This window comes from Canis lupus, chromosome 28 (assembly GCF_003254725.2).
Source record: "Canis lupus dingo isolate Sandy chromosome 28, ASM325472v2, whole genome shotgun sequence".
Taxonomy (NCBI): Eukaryota; Metazoa; Chordata; class Mammalia; order Carnivora; family Canidae; genus Canis; species Canis lupus.
In genome coordinates, this window is record NC_064270.1 from 31,772,343 (window position 1) to 31,792,297 (window position 19,955).

Sequence of the window (19,955 nt, forward strand, 5' to 3'; positions counted from 1 at the left end):
AGCAATATTTCATATATAGATTAGAATTCACTATGTAGGAATAAATAGTCTTAATATTTATCGGAGAAGTCTAAACAAATCCATAGCTACACACTGTAGACTGATACATAAAAATAAAATAAAATAAATAAAATAAATAAAATAAAATAAAATAAAATAAATAAAACAAGAAGGAAAATGGCAATAATTTCAGTGTTGGCTGATTTTGGTCCAAAGAGAAAGCAGCTTTTCTAAGACAAAATATACACTTCTAAAATTAGAAAATGTAAATGCTTTAAATTATCAGTTCTAATTTCATTGATGTCATAAGCATTATGAATATATATTTTTTAAGATTTTATTTATTCATTCATGAGAGACACAGAGAGAATGTAGAGACATAGGGAGAGGGAGAAACAGACTCCTCACAGGGAGCCTGATGTGGGACTTGATCCCAGAACTCAGGGATCACGCCCTGAGCCAAAGGAAGACACTCAACCACTGAGCCACCCAGGTGTCCTGTATTATGAATATTCTTAATTGGTTTATACACCAATACATAAGAAAAATAAAAGATTATTACAGAGATCAGTTTTAAATACTATGTAATTTTGAATCTGCTATAAATTGGCACTAAGAGGCAGGTTGGGTTAAAAATACCAAGATGGAGAAATTTTCTTTATATTACAGATCACCAAAATACACAAAATCAATTATGGACCAGATTTTTTACAAAAATCAATTGGTGACTAAAGAAAAATATCAATTCTTCCACTTTTATAATTCAGAGAAAAGCACATACACAATAAATAAGATAAATGATCTGAAAGTGTATCTTCCCATGATGTGAGAATATGACCATCGGACAGAGACCAGGAAAAGAAAAAACAATGACAACATGAGAATGAGAGAGAGAGAGAGAGAGATAGAGAGAGAGAAACTCAAGCTCTCAGGCAAGCAACCAAAAAATAATTTTCAGCCCTCCTTCCCTTCCTTCTCTATCACATATATACACAGACAAGAAGGAATAGAAATTAAGTACTTTCATGCAATAAGGCCCTAATCTTTCTACCATTAGGATAATGCAAACTATCTGTACTGTGCTGCATATATTTGCAGCCATGGATGTAAAAAGGAAATAATCTTTTGATGAGAGCCACAGAGGTAAGTGTACAGTTAGTGACTTCCTATTCTGGTTCTATATACTTTCTCTAACTATACATTCTTTTCAACAGACTCACATTGCTTCAATTTACATAAGATTCATTTAACTTTTAATTATGAAAAAATATATACAAGGACAAAAATATGCCAATGCCATAATATTTAAGTAACATTAAGTGGTTCTTGATAGGGGAGCTTAAATAAACGCATAAACAAAAAAAGCACCCCACAAATACAATGACTTGTCATACACTAGATGATGTAGATAACTTAAAAAGCTAGGAATTACCATCAGATATTAGCCTCAGTTCTGAAAGTGGTATCCTAAATACCAATATATAACAGACTACTATAGCAACAAAATTATGGACTATCAAATAGGATTTCTCCTGTTATATGATGAACTAATAATCAAATGAGAAATTATGTGAAGTTCCATATGACGCATTACAGCTGTCAAAAGTAATCTTACCGTAGTGCAGAGTAGACACCCAAAGACAGGAATGAATAATCAGGATCGTAGTACAAATACACAGACGATACACAGTATGGAAGAATGTCAATCACCCCCACAGCAATGATTCTTCCATCAAGCCAATACTGTTGGTGAAAGGAACCGTAACCGCAATCTGGTCCATGAGGGGGATTCTCTGCCTGTGAGAAAGCAGACATACATGTGAACAGTTTGTTGCCTTTTATGTTAAAAATCTTAGTAATTATCCTATTATACTTTTACTTTGTAACTCCTAAAATTTCCCATGTTGCCATCATCCTCTGTAGTCACACCCCATAAAACTTATTTGTATAAACATTGACCAAAGAAAAGAATGAGAAAAAGAAATAAACAAGATTTTTTTAACTTGTTTAAAAACTTAACAGTAGGAAATATAAAGTTCACAGGACAAGTAAATATTAAACTTTATTTTTCTGTCCCATACAAAAATTGGGAAAGTAATAATGTATAAGAATATATGAGAGAAGATGGAGACCATAAAAGGAGAGAGGTGGGTGAGAAGAAAATTGCCACCACACTGCCAGCTAGGCCTGATCTGTGATGACCCCCCACTGACAAGGCATATGACCCCATTATTTTTTCTAGGTAAGAGTTTCTGTGTAAATATAAAAGAGCTATAGCACCTCCCCTTTTTGGCCAAAGGAAAATAAAGTTATTTCCTTACCGTTATCTTAATGTAACTATAATCCGACAAAATAAATTTCAGAATATAACCACTATCTGTAAATAGTTGAATGACATTTTTCATTTTAAAATTCAATAGGACTTTACTTTTTAAAGATTTATTTTTAGAGAAAGAGAGCGCACAAGCAGGGGAGCAGGGGAGGAGCAGAGGAAGAGGGAGAAAATCTCAAGCAGACTCCCTGCTGAGCATGGAGCCTATTGGAGGGCTCAATCTCACAACCCTGAGACATCATGACCTGAGCCATAACCAAGAGTCCAATGCTCAACCGGACTGAGTCACCCAGGTACCCCAAAAATTCAGTATGATTTTAAGTACAACCATTGTTAAATGAAAATCATGGAACATAAATTATGACACATGATAAAAAAATGCTTTGCTAGGGATGTTAGAGATTAACAATTTAAGTGAGTAAACAGAACAGCACATGTATATTATTTTCAGAACAGCACATGTGTATCATTTTCATACAGCTATAATCACAGATAATATGTATGAATAAAAGTAGATGAGAATGAAGAAAAATGAAAAAAGTCAGTCTACTAATATTAAAACCAGAAAAAAGATATTACAAGATAGGAAATCTATAGATCAGTATCTCTCATAACACAGATGCAAAAATCCTCACCAAAATATTAGTAAAACAAATCCAACGACGTATAAAAAGAATTATATACTGTGACAAAGTGGGATTTATTCCAGGTATAGAAGGCTGGTTCAACATTAGACAAGTAATTTTTTTTTTTTTAAAGAAAGAAGCAATTAATGTAATCCACCATGAAAGAGGCTAAAGGAAAAATCCTGTAATATATCAAATGACACAGAACACACCTCTGGCAAAATCCAACATCCATTCATGACTAAAAACTCAACAAACCAGGAAGAGAAAGGAACTTCATCAACTTGATAAAGAACATATACAACAAGCCTACAGCTGACATCATTCTTAATGGTAAGAATATGGATGCTTTCCCCAATAAGATTAAGAACAAGGCTATATGGGCAGCCCGGGGGGTTCAGTGGTTTGGTGCTGCCTTCAGCCCAGGGCATGATCCTGGAGACCCGGGATTGAGTCCCACGTCGGGCTCTCTGCACGGAGCCTGCTTCTCTCTCTGCCTATGTCTCTACCTCTCTCTCTGTGTGTCTCTCGTGAATGAATGAATGAATGAATGAATGAATAAATAAGTAAATAAATCTTAAAAAAATTAAAAAAAAAAGAACAAGGTTATGATATCCTCTCTCATCACTCCTATTCAACATCATACTGAAAATCCTGCTAGTAATAAAATAAGAAAAGGAAATAAAATGTAAAAAGATTGGGAAGGAAAAAAATAAAACTGTTCTTATTCACAAATTTACCATGTAGAAAATCCCAAAGAATCAATGACAAAAAAAAAAAAAAAAAGGAAATAAGCAATTATAGCAAGATCAGAGGATACTGAGTTAACAACTGAAAGTCATTTGCTTTACTATAAGCCAGCTACAACTGGAATTGGAAATTAACAACCCAATACCATTTTTAAAACCAAATAAAATTACATGCCTAAGTATAAATCTAACAAAGTATGTACATAATATATATGCAGAAAATTCTGACAGAAGCAATCAAAGAAGGGGTAACCAAATGGAAAAATATTACATGTTCACAGACTGGAAGACTCAATATTGATTAGATGTCCATTCTTCCCAAATTGGCTCACAGATTTAATTAAATCCCAATCCAAATCACAGCAAACTGTTTTGTGGATATCAACAAATTTATTCTAATATTTAAATAAAAAGGCAGAAAACCTAACTAAAATAGCCAACATAATATTGCAGAATTAAGTCAAAGGTCTGACACTACCTTATGTCAAGGCTTAGAATAAAGCTGGGGCACCAGCGTAGCCAACTCCATTAAGCATCAGACTCGCTTCTGCTTAGGTCATGAGACTGAGCCCTGCATTGGGTTCTGTGCTCAGTGCTCAGTGCAGAGTCCACTTGAGATTCTCTCTCCCTTTTCCACTCCCTGCCCCTCCCACTTGTGCTCGCTCTAAAAATTAATTTTAAAAAAAAGATGAAAAACAATAAAGTGACAATAATCAAGACAGGATGATCCCGGTAAGAGAACAGATAAGTAGAACATTGTAACATGATCGAGAGCCCAGAAACAGACCCATGTAAATATGGCCAACTGACCTTTGACAAGCAAAGACAGTTCAATAGAGAAAGGACAGTCTTTACAACAAATGATGCAAAAAAACTCTAAATCTAGACACAGACCTAACATCTTTCAAAAAATTAACTCAAAATGACCATAAACCTAAATGTAAAATGCAAAACTATAAAACTTCTAAATGATAATGTAGGAGAAAATCTAGGTGACCTTGGGTTTTGTGATGAGTTTTTAGATACAATGCCAGAAGCACAATCCACAATAGAAATAACTGACAAGCTGGACTTCATTAAAATTAAAAACCGCTCTGTGAAGCACACAGAATAAAAAGTGAAGCCACTGACTGGAGAAAATTACAACACATGTACTGGATAAAGGACTGGTATTCAAGAAAAGAAAGACTCTTAAAATTCAACAGTAAAAAAACCAAATAGCCCAATTAAAAACTGGGCAAAGTATCTAAGCAAACACCTCACCAAAGATGATGTACAGGTGGCAAATAAGCATATGAAAAGATGCTCAAACATCATTTGTTAGGGAACTGAAAAGGAAAAAGAAAAATCCAATGAGATAGTACTATCCAACTATTAGAATGGCCGAAATCCAAAAACCTGAATATTAAATTCTGGCCAGGATATGGAACAACAGAACTCTTATTCATTGATAATGAAATGTAAAATGGTACAGACACTTTGGAGGACAGTTTGGGCGTCTCTAACTAAGCTAAACCTAGTGTTATCATATAAAACAGTGATCACATTCTTAGGTATTTATCCAGTTTGTCTAAAAACCTAGGTCACACAAAACTAAGGCCTGCATGCAAATGTTCATAACAATTTTATTGATAATTACCCCAAACTGGAAGTGATCAAGATATCCTTCTATAAGTGATAAACAAACCATGATACATGGAATACTATTCATCAATCAAAAGAAATAAACTATCAAGCCACAAATACACAAAATGAAGAAACCTTAAATGCATATTGCTAAGTGAAAGAAGTCAGTCTGAAAATGCTACCTACCTACATTCCAAATACATCCTGTAAAAGGCAAACTATAGAGACAGTAAAAAGAAAAAAAAAAATCAGTGGTTGCCAGGAGTGTGGGGGATCTGGAGGCAGGATGAATAGATGAAGCACGGGGACTTTCAGATGAAACTATTCTAATTCTCTACTGGCAAATATGTGACATTATGCACTTATCAAAACTTGCAACTTTACGACAGAGAGAGAGAGAGAGAGAGAGAGAGAGAGAGAGAGAGAGACTTAATGGATGCAAACTAAAAGAAAATCATTTAGGAAATTAAGGGATCCCAGGAAGGAACAGAAAGATGACATGAGAATCTAACTGTATTACAGAGATAAGAAGCAACTTGCCTGAAAAAGGTTGGGAGGGGAAAGGTGCTGAGTTCAGTAACTTTTGGGGTGCATAAATATGAAGGCAAAAGGAAATCTGCCTGATAAAGTTGTTTTACACATGAGACTACATTTAACAATTCTGATACTGATACATAGGCCTACTGTAAATGAATGGAGGTTTCTCACTCTTAGAGTGGAAATTCACAGATAAGCATGGGAAAGAGGCTAGAATGATCCACAGGGTAGCAGATTTGAATTAGAAACATGAGTCTCCATATGAATCTCCACTATACTAAGTTTAACAAATTACATGTTGCATACAGAAATATTTGGTTACATACAGAAATATTTTTAGGTCTATATATATTAAAGATATGTTCATGCAATAAGAGTTAGTATGCACACATTATTTCTTTACTCTGTCAGATGAGAAGGCCTAAAGAAATAATACCGTACTAGCAACAAGCATGCCTAGCACCCAAATCTTGGTTTCTCCACTCTGCAGTACAAGGAGTAAGCCTCTTTGGGAAAATGGCTGATTCCAGGGCTGGGACAGGAAATATACAAGATAAGCCTGGTTCATCTTTTTTAAGATTTGTTTGAGAGAGAGAGAGAGAGAGAGAGAGAGAGGGAGAGAGAGAACAAGCAAACAGGAAGAAGGGCAGACGGAGAGAGAGAATCCCAAGCAGATTCCACACTAAGCACAGAGGCTGACTTGGGGCCTAATCCCAGGACCACAAGATAATGACTGGAGCTAAAACGAAGAGTTGGACACTCAGCTGACCGAGTCACTCAGGTTCCCCCAGCCTAGTTCATCTTGTAGTGTCAAAAAGTAAGACAATACTTAAACACACACACACACACACACACACACACACACACTGGTGGGGTTCTATCAAAGGGGCAGAGGGGACAGCTAAAAGAGCTCCCAATAGCCTAAGCTGGAGTAATTAGAGCAACAAAATCAAGTAGTACTAGATTATAACTCAAAGTATAAAATATCCATGAGTCCAAACTGATGTATATGATTAAAAAATTAGTGAATGTGGAAGAAAGACAAAACTCCAACGCAGAAGAATTCCAAAATGTTTATGTGGATACTCTACCCCAAAGGTAAGGAACATAACTCTACTGAAGTGTGGCTATACATAGGAACTCCCTTCCAAAGACTACAGGTACGGGAAAGGGGTTAAAAGAGTAACTGCACAGGTGATCAAGATAACAGCAGCAAATGGGTGCTAGTAGTATCAGTGACTTCTAAAACTTCCACTGTTACAGTTAAAATGTTGTTTGGGCAGTAACTGTATTTTTAAACTTTTAAGAGCGTCCACCACTGGGGACGCCTGGGTGGCTCAGTGGTTGAGCATCTGCCTTTGGCTCAGGGCATGGTCCCAGGGTCCAGGATCGAGTCTCACATCGGGCTCCCTGCAGGGATCCTGCTTCTCCCTCTGCCTGTGTCTCTGCCTCTCTGTGTCTCTCATGAATAAATAAATAAAATCTTCAAAAAAAATAAATAAATAAAATAAAAAGCCATGATTATCTCCCTAGAAAGATACAGTTTGAGGAGAACAGGCAACAAACAGAAGCAAAAAAAAAAAAAAAAAAAGAAAAGAAAAAAGAAAAGATAGAGTATTCATCTGTTAAAACTATAACACCTGAACTGACACCAATACTCTAAATTGCTAATGAACTTGAAGTTGAATCACCTGTCTCAGAAGCCAGACTGCTCCAAATACGTAATTCTACCCAAATTCCTATATGTCACTGAATTTTATGAAAACCATCTTTTAGATGTTAAGCAAGCCCTGAGGCTCATAGGAATGAAGCTCCCTGCTTTTAAATATAATCGTGTAGGAGAGCAACCCTGCAGTGACATGGAGCCAGAGACAAGCTGTCAGTTTATGCTACGTAAGGTGTGGAGCCTGTCAAATGTCAGGAAGCCTCCAAGTCAAAAGCTAAGTGAATGACTTTGAGATGAATCTAAATTCTTCTATAATTTCAATTTAGTGCATCATTCTAGGACTTATTAAATCTAATGCGTGCATTCATTAAAAAATGTATTTATCAAAGACATAATAAGTAGGGACTTAATAGGCATATTCTCAGTAATAACCAAAAGTTTAGGTTAACCCCTAAACTAATAAATCAGTCCTGCCGGCTGGACAAACTTGAAACCTTTCCAAACTGTAACTACCTTCTCGGTTCCACTATTAACCATTTTGTTCAATCCCTGGACCTCCCATTTAATAATCTCCTTCCATTTACTTCACCTGTTTGTTGTCTTGGGAGTCCTGTCACAACCAGTGTCCTACCACCGGCATTATTCCGATCTCTCAATCCATGTGGAAGTCAAGGGTCTCCTCCATCTGCAAAGTACTCTTTATTTATAGAAGCATGGGCTGCCTTATAATTACTGAGAAAAGAATAAGTCATACAACTATCTACTCTGACCCCCACTATTTAGCACAGATGAGGAAACAAGAAATCCAGGAATCAATTAAGCAATACAATGATCATTAAATCATGGAGCTGTAAACTGACATACAAACTAGCATCCTAGCCCCTAGGCCAATGCTATTTTTATGCTATCTTAAGAAAATCATCTAATCAGACACATTTAAATATCCTCACTTTTCAAATATCCCTAGGATATCCAAGTTAGTAAGTAAAGCAACACAAAAAGTATTTCAATGCATGGCTTTCAACAGATTTTCTTAAAGCTTGTTTTGCTGTATTCCTTTTTTCCCCCAACATGTCTGACAATTAAAATATGAATGATTTCCTTTTTTCCCTTGTGGGAGTTTCACTGACCTAATTAAAAAAAAGAAAAAAAAAAGATCTAAAAAGTGGAAAACAATCTAAGTGAAGGCAGAGAAAAAGCTATTTTTTCAAATAATACATCTGGTCGCTGCACTATTGGTTAATAATGATTTACGGTTCTCAGTTTGGTAAGTCAGTCAATACTTTCAAGTTTTTCAACAGGTACGTGGCAGCTCTGGGAAATGGGCGGAAGGTGAACCTAAATTACTGATTGCCTTGGCCCTCCGTGAAGAGATGGAGCAGCCAGGGCTCCCAAATCACTCACTTCTGGCTGGAAAATTTGGAAAAAATTCAGTGCCTACCATGTTTCCAATACCATAAACTTGACTGATTTAACTACCATGCTTCGTAGTTATCCATGAACATACATACACACATCTGCTGAATCACTTTTTATCCTTCCACCTGACATAAAACAGCCATAACAGGTTTTCCCTCAAATAAGATCTCTTAGCTCAAATTATCTAACACTAAAACATGGAAAGAATACAGAAATTTGAGGGACAGAGCAAAGGTGATAAAAACAAAGAATAATAAGGAAAGCTGTGAAATCAGAAATCAGCAGAACTCCTGGTTATGTCTCCCCATTCAACAATATCTTTGAGATCCAGACTCACTGAAGTTGATCATGCTACATGCTTCAATATGCTATCATGTGGATACGTGTTGGTTTTTATGAGTAGTAACTAGAGATTATCTTTTTTGCAAATGTATGTATTTTCAGCTAACACAGATCTGTTGCCCTCACCTCCACTAGGTCAAAGAACTACATCTTACAAAGTCCCTTCCCTTCCTTCTCCCAGGCACTCAGCCCCTCAGCATCCAGTCACTGACTAGTCCTTTTTTACTGACTGCCTTGAGAATCCTATTTTAATATTTGGAACTTCAACCTCTTACTTTGTTAAAGCCTATTAACTGTTAACAAAAACAAACCAAAACAAAGCCTATTCATTGTTAACACTCTTCAACTGTTACTTAAAAACACAGAAGGTGATACAATTACAGATTATGCAGAAAAATAGACACTATTTGGGAAAGAGAGTAACAGATGTGCATGTGGGTATCATGTAAATCATCAGCTCTCAAACTTCTTGGTCTCCAAATCCCTCTATTCTTTGCAAGGAGATTTTGCTCATTGAAGATAAGGCGTTCAGGAGAGATTTATTGTACTAGATATTAAAACTTGTGCTTTTAAAAATATGTATTTGTTATTTTTAAAAAATAACAATAAATAACAGTATTAAAAATATCTACATTTTCCAAAACAAAACAAAAATTTAGCAAAAAAAAAATGGCACTGATTTACATTTCTAGAATCTCTTTAATAATGTCTGGTTTGGCAAAGGATAGCTGGATCTCCTATCTGCTTCTGCATTTGCTGTCATCATGTAGCTTCTGGAAAACATCCCCATAAACTCATAAGAGAGAGAAAAATGCCAATAAAATATAATTTTGACCTCAAGGATCCCTTGCTAAGGCTTCAGGGACCACTAGGAATTGCAGGACACTTTTGAGAAGCACTCACATAAATGGATTTTTAAAAACACAGGTAGCAAAGGAAACTATAAACTGTTAAGCTACAAAAAGAAAGGAAGGAGGGTACAGTGACTTGAGTCCAGGATTTAGAACCAAAGTATCTGGACTTGAGCCCTAATTCCACTGTACACTTTCTGGCTATTTTACCTTAGCAAGGCAATAACTACTTTTAAAGATACCTCTTTCTGCATTTTTTTTAAAAGTAGATTCCATGCCCAACGTGGGGCCTGAAGTCACCACTGTGAAACCAAGATTCCCATGCTCTAAGGCCGACTGAGCCAGCTGGCGTCCCTCCATTTCTGCATTATTAAAACAGAAATCCTACTACTACTCACCCTCAAAGGTCATTGTGGAAAAAAAAATGATAACGTACAATGAAAAGCACCTCACAGACTGTGAGCAAATCTCGGTCAGTTTTTGCTTTTAGTTTTAAAGGGTCTGAATGGCACACCCTAAAAGATTATGTCTGTGAGATTATGCTGGTAGCCCCTATAACAGCAGCTATTCAAATTAATAGCAGCTATCTTAATTTCATCATAAATCAGTGATATGATTAATATTTAATATTGTTTATATTTACCTTTATATATAATATTATCATACATAATAAACAATTTATTTTCCTCATGCTTGCACTTCACATAGTTCTGGATATATGAAAGAATTAATAAACAAAATTATTTCTCAGAAGTTCTTCCATTTCAAGGATTTAGCTGATAACAGGAAAAAACATAATAAAGCTCACCACTGGCTAGACAAAAGAAAAAATGTCTTAAACACCAGAGAAGAATAGCAAAGTTTATGGATGAGTGAACTCAGCAGTATAACATCAAAGGCACTATGTAGGAATGGCATCAATATTAATAGGCCAATTCAGCTTCTAGGTAAACTGCTCCCCAAATGGCTGTATATATACTCTGATAAAGTATACCTGTCTCCTGACCTACCTGCCTCTATGTACCTCATTTATGCTTTAAGAAAAAACACTATTAAGACTCAAAGGAACAGACAAACCAGGAGTCACACATCAGGTACCAAAGGCAATATTTATTTGTTGGAGAGACTGAACCATAGGTTCAAAGACAGTAACAGGGACAGTCTTGAGGGATTTTGAGTAGAATATGCTCTGTCCTTCCACAACATTCAAAAGTACCCCTCCCAAACTATACTCGTTTACACAAAAATCTACAATTAAACTATTAGTGCCTGTTTTTTTTTTTTAAAGATTTTATTTATTGGGGATCCCTGGGTGGCTCAGTGGTTTAGCGCCTGCCTTTGGTCCAGGTCACGGTCCTGGGATCTGGGATCGAGTCCCGTGTCGGGCTCCCAGCATGGAGCCTGCTTCTCCCTCTGCCTGTGTCTCTGCCTCTCTCTGTGTCTCTCATGAAAAGATTTTATTTATTTATTCATGAGAGTCACAGAGAGAGAGAGGCAGAGACACAGGCAGAGGGAGAAGCAGGCTCCAGGCAGAGAGCCTGATGTGGGACTCAATCCCAAGACCCCGGGATCATGCCCTGAGCCAAAGGCAGGCACTAAACCGCTGAGCCACCCAGGTGTCCCCCTGCCTTTTTTTTTTAAATGACAGTTCATGGAGGCACCAAAGGAAATCATTTTACGCACCTGATTAAAAGTTTGCATTGTTTTAAAAGAACTTATTCTTGCAATTGTTTTCTCTTTTGTTAATACTTTCATGAAACACTGCACTGAAGTTCAGATTCATTTTTTTTAAAGATTTTTAAAAATTTTTTAAAAGATTTATTTTAGAGAGAAAGAGTGTCAGCATGAATGGGGGGAGGGGCAGAAGGAGAGAGAATCTATAGCAGACTCTCCACTGAGGGAGGAGCCCAAGGCAGAGCTGGATCTCAGGACCTGGAGATCAGGACCTGAGCCGAAATCAAGCAGGCTCCTCACAGAGAGTTCAATGTGGGACTCAATCCCTGGACCCAGGATCACGCCCTGAGCGGAAGGCAGATGCTCAACTGATGAGCCACCCAGGTGCCCCTCCATCTAAGAAAATCCCAGGATCACGCCCCACATCGGGCTTCTTGCACAGAGGCTGCTTCTCCTTCGGCCTCCGTCTCTGCCTCTCATGAATAAAGAAATAAAATCTTAAAAAAAAAAAAAATCCAAACTAAATTTGGAAATAATATGGTCTAAAGAAAATAAATGAATTTAAGTTGGAAAATATAAATAGCAATACTCAAAGTTAGGACATATCACAGTCTTGTATAAGTAATTTAAAAATCAAATGTAAAATAAAATAAAATAAAATAAAATAAATAAAATAAAAATAAAAAGTAAATGTAACCAATTCCTAATTTGTTGGCAATCAGTACACTAAAGATGGCCACTAACTTAACACACTTCCTGGTTCATAACTATATTATATGGTAGATATAATGACAATCTACCTGGAAAAAGAGTCTAGCCCTGTTTCTAGTTATGTCTAAAAGTATGTGAAATTAAAATACTTTAAGGGCCAATTCTGAGAAAATATATGGTGATTGGTCATGAAGCTCCCACCAAAGAACTTTCCACTTTCCTCGAAATGTCCAGGACAAGGGGACCTCTCCATTACCATGCACTTCCATTCACTGACTCAACACTCAGGCAGTCAGCTCTTTGGGTGGTAAGAGAAGGTACTAACACAAGGTCGGCTTCCAATAAGCCCTTGCTCCCCTGGCAAAATCTCCCCTCCTAAGAAGACAACCACAGCCTTCAACTAGTTGGGAACATTACCTGGTGGATTTAGCTATCAACAGGCATTGTAATCACCACCACCAAGGAATATTTTGTCTTTCTTTTTTGTGGCTGATTCTGACAGTAACATAAATTGTGATGTGATACATGCTAGATATCGACATTTTACAACCCATCTTATATTATAGGAGATGGATGCATTGATCATAACCTTCAAAATATTCAATTACCTTAGTTATATGTTATAAATTAAATAATGCTAAGTCTGTAATAAGACAACCAAAATTAGTCTATGCTGCCTTAATCTGATAGGATTATTTCCAGTCACCACGTATATTTCATTTCGAAGACAATTACATTTAAATAATGCTAATAAAAAGTATGTAAAAGTAACAATATTTTCTTTTACTGTATCTTAAGCAATATTTTCTCTGCTCATAAAGCAAGCATATAAAAGCTAATTTTACTAAATAATATAAATGGAATAATTTTTATAGCCTTAAGGTTAGGAAGAATTCTTCTGATGTTGCTAGTCACACAATTCTCTCTGGTTGCCCATATAGTACCAGGTAAACCTCTAAATGCCTCAATTTCATCAGAATCTCTAAATTGATGAAGATTAGCTGGTCACTGAAGAGGAACAACATATGCCAACTGCCTCGATTTCTGCTGGTAATCTCAATAAACAACTAAGTAGCAACTTTTTTTTTTTTAATATTTTACTTATTTATTAACGAGAGACACAGAAAGAGAGAGAGGGGGGCAGAGACACAGGCAGAGGGAGAAGCAGGCTCCATGCAGGGAGCCCGACGTGGGACTCGATCCCGGGTCTCCAGGATCACACCCTGGGCTAAAGGCAGCGCTAAACCACTGGGCCACCCGGGCTGCCCAGTAGCATCTAACTTAAAAAATTTTTCATCAGCTCCTATTACGTCCATGATGCTGATACCAAGACAACCTTTATTCACTTCCGAATTCACTTCCAAATTAAACAGAACTGTAAGATGAAATAAGTTAATTACAGTATATTCACATGAGGAACTGTTATATAGTAAAAAACCATTTTTACCAAGAATTTTTAATAACGTGATAAACATTTCTCCAAGTTAAATGAATATAAAGTGGTATGTATGATCCTAACTATATGAAAAATTTCCCTCTCTACATGTGTGTATAGCATATACACACATAAAAAGATGGGAAAAAACATCCAATACTGTAAGCACAGGGTTCTTGGATGTTACATATTCTTTTCTTCGTTTTCCATACTTTTAGCAAAAATGCATTAATGTATAATCAAGAACTTGAAAACCGTGGTTCAAGAATTACTAGTATTAAAAAGAAACTGGTGGTATCTGAAATTTGACATAGGCCAAAAAAATGTCTGGGGGTTTTTATTTAAATTCAACTTAGTTAACATATAGTGTCTTATTAATTTCAAAGGTAGAATTTAGTGACTCAGCAGTTTGCATATAACACCTAGTGCGCGCACTCCACCACATGCCCTCCTGATTGCCCGTCACCCAGTTACCACCTCCCCTCCAGTGACCCTCAGTTTGTTCCCTAGAGTTAAGAGTCTCTTATGGTTTAAGTGCAGCTCTGGGCTTGATTTTCTATTGACTGAGTTATTTTACAATTTGGTTGGGGCAGAGGTTAACTTATAGATTTCTGTCCAGTGGAACAAGTAACCCAAAAAGTTATAGTTTAATGCTCTGTAGCTCAGTAATCAGTTGTTTTTATCTAACTTAGCAATCTCATCTCAACCTCTTATTAAATTGTGTGTATTATATATATATAATATATATAATACATATATATATATAATATATATATAATATATATATATCTCAAGTTTCACAAATGCTCCATGGACCAGTTCTAATGTATTACTGGTTCTTGCACTAATAACGAATCAAATAAAATTTGACATGTGTTCAATGCTCTATGTGTATGAGTATCATGCTTATATCTTTCTGAAAATGTAGTTTAACAGTTTTGGAGGTGACCTACTGAGAAGCTCAAATGAAGACTTAATGGAGCTAAGAAACACACAAGTGCCCTCACAGTCTGTGAGGCCCAGCCTCGTCTTCTCTTAACTCTCAAAAGACATTCCCATGGAGCAACAGACCTCCAACGCTGCTGTATTTCTCTGTCTTTTTCTCCCTCTCCACTAAGTCTGTGCTTTTGTTTTTGTTTCTGGTTCTCCTACAACCAGTAAGTTATCCCCCTTAGTGGCAGTAATAGATTTGGTTTATGGTCTGCTGGATGAATGATATAGATCTATTCTCTCTTGAATGAAAGAAGACAGAGACTCTGGTTTATTAGTTGTTTTGGTCTGTATATTTGTGAGTTCAATCAATTAAGAGAATAGTTTTTGGAGATCTAAACCAAGGAGTTTGTTTACTTGTGACCTGTAGCTCACATTGTAGGACTGGAGCTCAGAGCTATGAAGTATCTGTGAATTTGTGATTCAGAAAAGTCTTTATTTCTTATTGTATGGGAAACATTTTCCTACCTTCAGAGGGTATAAATGAATCATACTATCAGGTCTCCTTATTGGAGGAGCTCTGTAAAATTGATTCATAGATATAAACAAACATTTATATAAATCAAGTATTCTCCAAATTCACAGAAAATGAATCCTTACAGAAACTGCTAGCTCAGAAACATTTTTAAAATAAATCACACTGGCTTAATAATTTTGGTTTAAGGAAGAAAAAAAAAGGGGGCACCTGGGTGGCTCAGTCTTTCAAGCATCTGCCTTCAGCTCGGGTTATGATTCTGGGGTCCTGGGATTAAGCCTCATGTTGGGCTCCCTGCTCAGCGGGGAGTCTGCTTCTGCCTTTGCCTCTGCCCCGCCCCAGCCCACCCCACTCATGCTCTCTCTCAAATAAATAAAATCTTAAAAAAGAAAAAATAAATAAAGGCATGTCTTTTCTCTGATTTATTAGATTAGGTACAATATATGAATAGATTTAAAAAATCATCTTTGAGGCAGCCTGGGTGGCTCAGCGGTTTAGCATCGCCTTCAGCCCAGGGTGTGATCCTGGATATCCGGGATCAAGTCCCAAGTCAGGCTCCCTGCATGAAGCCTGCTTCTCCCTCTGCCTCTGTCTGTGCCCCTCCCTCTCTCTTCTCTCTCTATCTCTCATAAATTAAATCTTTAAAAAAAATAAAAAATAATCTTTGATGGTTTTCTAATAAAGATCATAGTTTAAATTTCCAAAACACTCATTGGTTTATTAATCAAAACGTTAACATCATTCCTACATAATGCTCATGATTCTGAAACGTGTAAATTTGTGTTTAACTGAATTAAGTTATAGTTCTGATGTTTAAAAATATTTTTCAATTGTGGTAAAATACATATAACATTTACCATTTTAAGCATTTTTGAGTGTACAATTCAGGGGCACTGAGTGTACATTCACAAGTTGTGCAATCATGGCCACTCTCTACCCACAGAACTTTTTCATCATCCCAAACTGAAACTCTGTATCCACTGAAAAGTGACTCCCCACTAGAACCTCTGTTCTACTTTTTCTCTCTGAAATTTGCCTACTCTAAGCTACTTCAGGTAAGCAGAATCACACTCTATTGGCCTTTTTGTGACTGGCTTATTTCACTTAACATAATGTCCTCAAGGTCCATCCATGTGTTGTAGCATGTGCCAGTCTCCCTCCTTACGGCTGAATAATATTCCATGGTATGCATATACTATGTTTATCTCTTCATCTGTTCATAGACACTTGTGTTGCTTCTACCTTTTGGCTATTGTGAACAACACCTCCACAAACACTGGTTTACAGTAATTCTTGGGAGTCCCTAATTTCAATTTTTTTGGGTGTATATACCTAGAAGAGAAATTGCTGGATCATATGGTAATTTGATTTTTAATATTTTTAAGGAACCGCCACCCATACATATGCCTATGAGCAATGCACAAAGGTTCCAATTTCTCCACATCCGAGCCAACATTTATGTTTGCTGTACTGTTGATAACAGTCAACAGTACAGCAACTAACTTCCTAACTTCACTGGGTATGAAGGTGGTATCTTATTGTGGTTTTGATTTGTAGTTCCCTAATGACTAGTAATGCTCAGCAACTGACAAACATTTTTATATATTATGTTTTATGGTAGCTTAAACATAACTTCTAAGAGTCTTAATTTAAAAATATGGATTAATATAAATCAGAAAACATAATGAACAACCTTTGGATAATTAAGTAGATTCTAAATAAGAATGAACACTAAAACAATGAACCTAATATTTATAAACTTGTCCTGCTTATTTATATATGCTATAGAATGACTGTATCTTTGGGTCATGTCAACAAACACATTCATCTTTGCCACTTTGAGACACTGGAAAAGAGATGCCTAAGAAATTGGTGGTGTTTGGGACACCTGAGTGGCTCAGGGCATGACCCTGGGGTCCTGGGATCGAGTTTCGCATCGGGCTCCCCGCAGGGAGCCTGCTTCTCCCTCTCTGCCTCTCTCTGTGTCTCTCATGAATAAATAAATAAAATCTTAAAAAAAAAGAAATTGGTGATGTTTGTATTTATACGCTTTCCCAGTCTGCTAAAATGCTTATATAAATAGGTAGTTCTCAATGAACCTACCTCCTAGTTTTGAGAACCCAAAGCTATCACTTTATAAAAAGATAGGATTCATATGTACCATATTAAAGGCAAAAATAAGAGATATACATTTGGGTATGCAAGGTAATAGCATACTTGTTTTTCATAGAAGAGAGAAAGTAGAATTGTTCTAAATGTCAGCTTGCTGCAGAACATAATAAAGCACAGAGAAAGACAAAACCAGAGGGACTAGAGCAAGTTGTAAGTTGAGGGACGTATATTTTGTTTGCTTAGTTTATAATGCTTGCGTCTCTAAAGTAGCTATAGTTGACCCTTGAACAACATGGAGGTAAGGACATCAACCCCACCCCCCACCAGCACAGCTGAAAATTCACGAATAACCCTTTGATTCCCAAAAACTTAACTACTAACAAACTTGCTACTGACAGAAAGTCTGATAACAGAAACAGCCATTCTGTGTTATAGGTACTATACACTGTTATTACAATGAAGCTGGAGATAATAAAATATTAATACAGAGAAAATACATTTACAGTATTGTACTATTAAAAAATTCACATATTAGTGGATCCAGAGTCCAAATCTGTGTTGTTCAAGAGTACTGTACAAAATATGTTAAAATGTTGGCTAAGTTCACTCAGTTTGAGGGAGCTCTTCATCGGAGATACCTTACTCTTTTATAAGTGGAAAAATGAGGGCTGGGCTTGTTCAAGGTCACAAGACCCACTCAGAGGAATGATAAGGACCCAAATCTCAAATTCTCAACTTTTGGTTCAGTGTTTTTCTCACTGGATGCCGCCTCTGTGGTGTCCCGTGTCAGAATATAATCACAATCTAGTAATATGTTCCATCTAATGTAATGAGTTAAGATATTTTGGAATTTACTAAGCCAAAGAAATCAAGAAATGTATTTCTCAGTGACATAATTCTTAAGATACGAAGTGCTTCAAAGCAAGCAAAACAGTTTACCTGAATGTCTACCACTTAAAACCAGAAGCACTGCAATAGCAAAACTTTGAATTGTACAGAGCTTAAATCATTAAAGAATGATTGACTTCTAGTAAATGTGTTTAATAAGTATGACAGAAATAAGGAACCGATTTTCTCATTTCTACTGCACAAATGTATAAGAATTATGATGTTAATCTGTTAACTGTTTTCTTTACTTTACATTTCCTTGTATTTTGAAATCCTAACAATCCAACAAAAAGATTTTTTGTGAAGCACCATAAAATGCTTACAAGGAAAAGTAACAGAATCTCATCTTCACAATTCCACAGATTAATCAATATTTATTGAACACTACAACAAACACTTTAGGATTGAGAGTTACTATCTTAATGAAACTTAATATCACTCAAGACTTGCTTTTCCAGTGTTTCTTACAGAGGGGAAAACCATTCCCCAGTGACAACCCAAACTGATATTTTTATTTAGAACTGAATGACTGCAAACATCAAACAAGACTGACATCCCCATGGAAACTAATCCACCCCAGGATTTACCATTCAAACATTTTCTGAAGCACTCATGCACAGTTAATGGGTAATGAAAATTGTCAAGGCAGATGACCCTAATTTTGAACACACTTGAAGGATCTTTGGCATAATAGTGAAAACCACTACTTGCTAAAGGAAGACTGACCTGGCAAAAAGGTATCTGGAATGGACTGTGACTGTAAGCTGCCTAAACTAATTTAAGTCCCTTGCCAGAATAATCTTCAACGAGGAAATTTATGGCATTTTTCTCTTTAAGATCTGGTTTTCTATCCTAGTACACTTTCTCTTATTCTCAGAATAAATTTAGATATTTTTATCATAGGAGATTGGTTTCCAAAAAAGATTTCCAGTTTATACAATTTCACTGTAAAACATAAGGTTTCAAATAACATTGGTTCAACTATCATGTGATATTCAAAAACAAACTGGAAGTAAGTTCATGTATTCACCCAATACTTACTGAGTGCCTGTGTGAGCCCAGGGAATACTATTTCAACTATCATACAAAAGATGTTCAAGCCCTACTTAATGAGCTGAATAGAGGGCAAATAGTCTACATCAGTGGCTTGAGGAGCAGTCCTGCCCAGCCCCAACTGCCCAAAAGTCTTCAGACCTAACCGAGTGGGAGGGCAATCAAATGATAATCCCAATGAGTTGGGGAATCTGGATCCAGAATTCTAACTGGTGCCTCTGCCCAACACTACTCAGCCTAATTCTACAGCAAAACTACATGACTCTTTCCCAACCCATGTAACCAAGAAAAACAACACCCCTCACCTGTATCTCCCTTCCCCCCAGTGGATCAAACCACAGCCTAGCTTTCCTTTTCTAATTACTCAATACCAATAGCAGCCTGACCACCATTCTCTGAAATCTAGCCCCCATTCAGATAGCTCTGTCTGCCCTGGTTCTGGCTCTCTACACGTAGCTGGTGCTCCCAG

General features: G+C 36.5%; 1 protein-coding gene across 12 annotated transcripts in view; it reads right to left on the bottom strand.

The window, feature by feature from the left end:
- The window catches only part of ATE1 (arginyltransferase 1), a 162,129-nt gene that overhangs the window by 87,912 nt on the left and 54,262 nt on the right, over positions 1 to 19,955 (bottom strand). For all 12 annotated transcript variants that reach the window (XR_007406804.1, XM_049103396.1, XM_049103399.1 and 9 more), the window contains one exon: positions 1,616 to 1,797. Coding sequence is in view for 11 of the 12 variants with exons in the window: in XM_049103396.1 (XP_048959353.1) it covers positions 1,616 to 1,797 (182 nt within the window). In the remaining variant the exon portion in view is untranslated. The remainder of the gene's footprint in view (positions 1 to 1,615; positions 1,798 to 19,955) is intronic.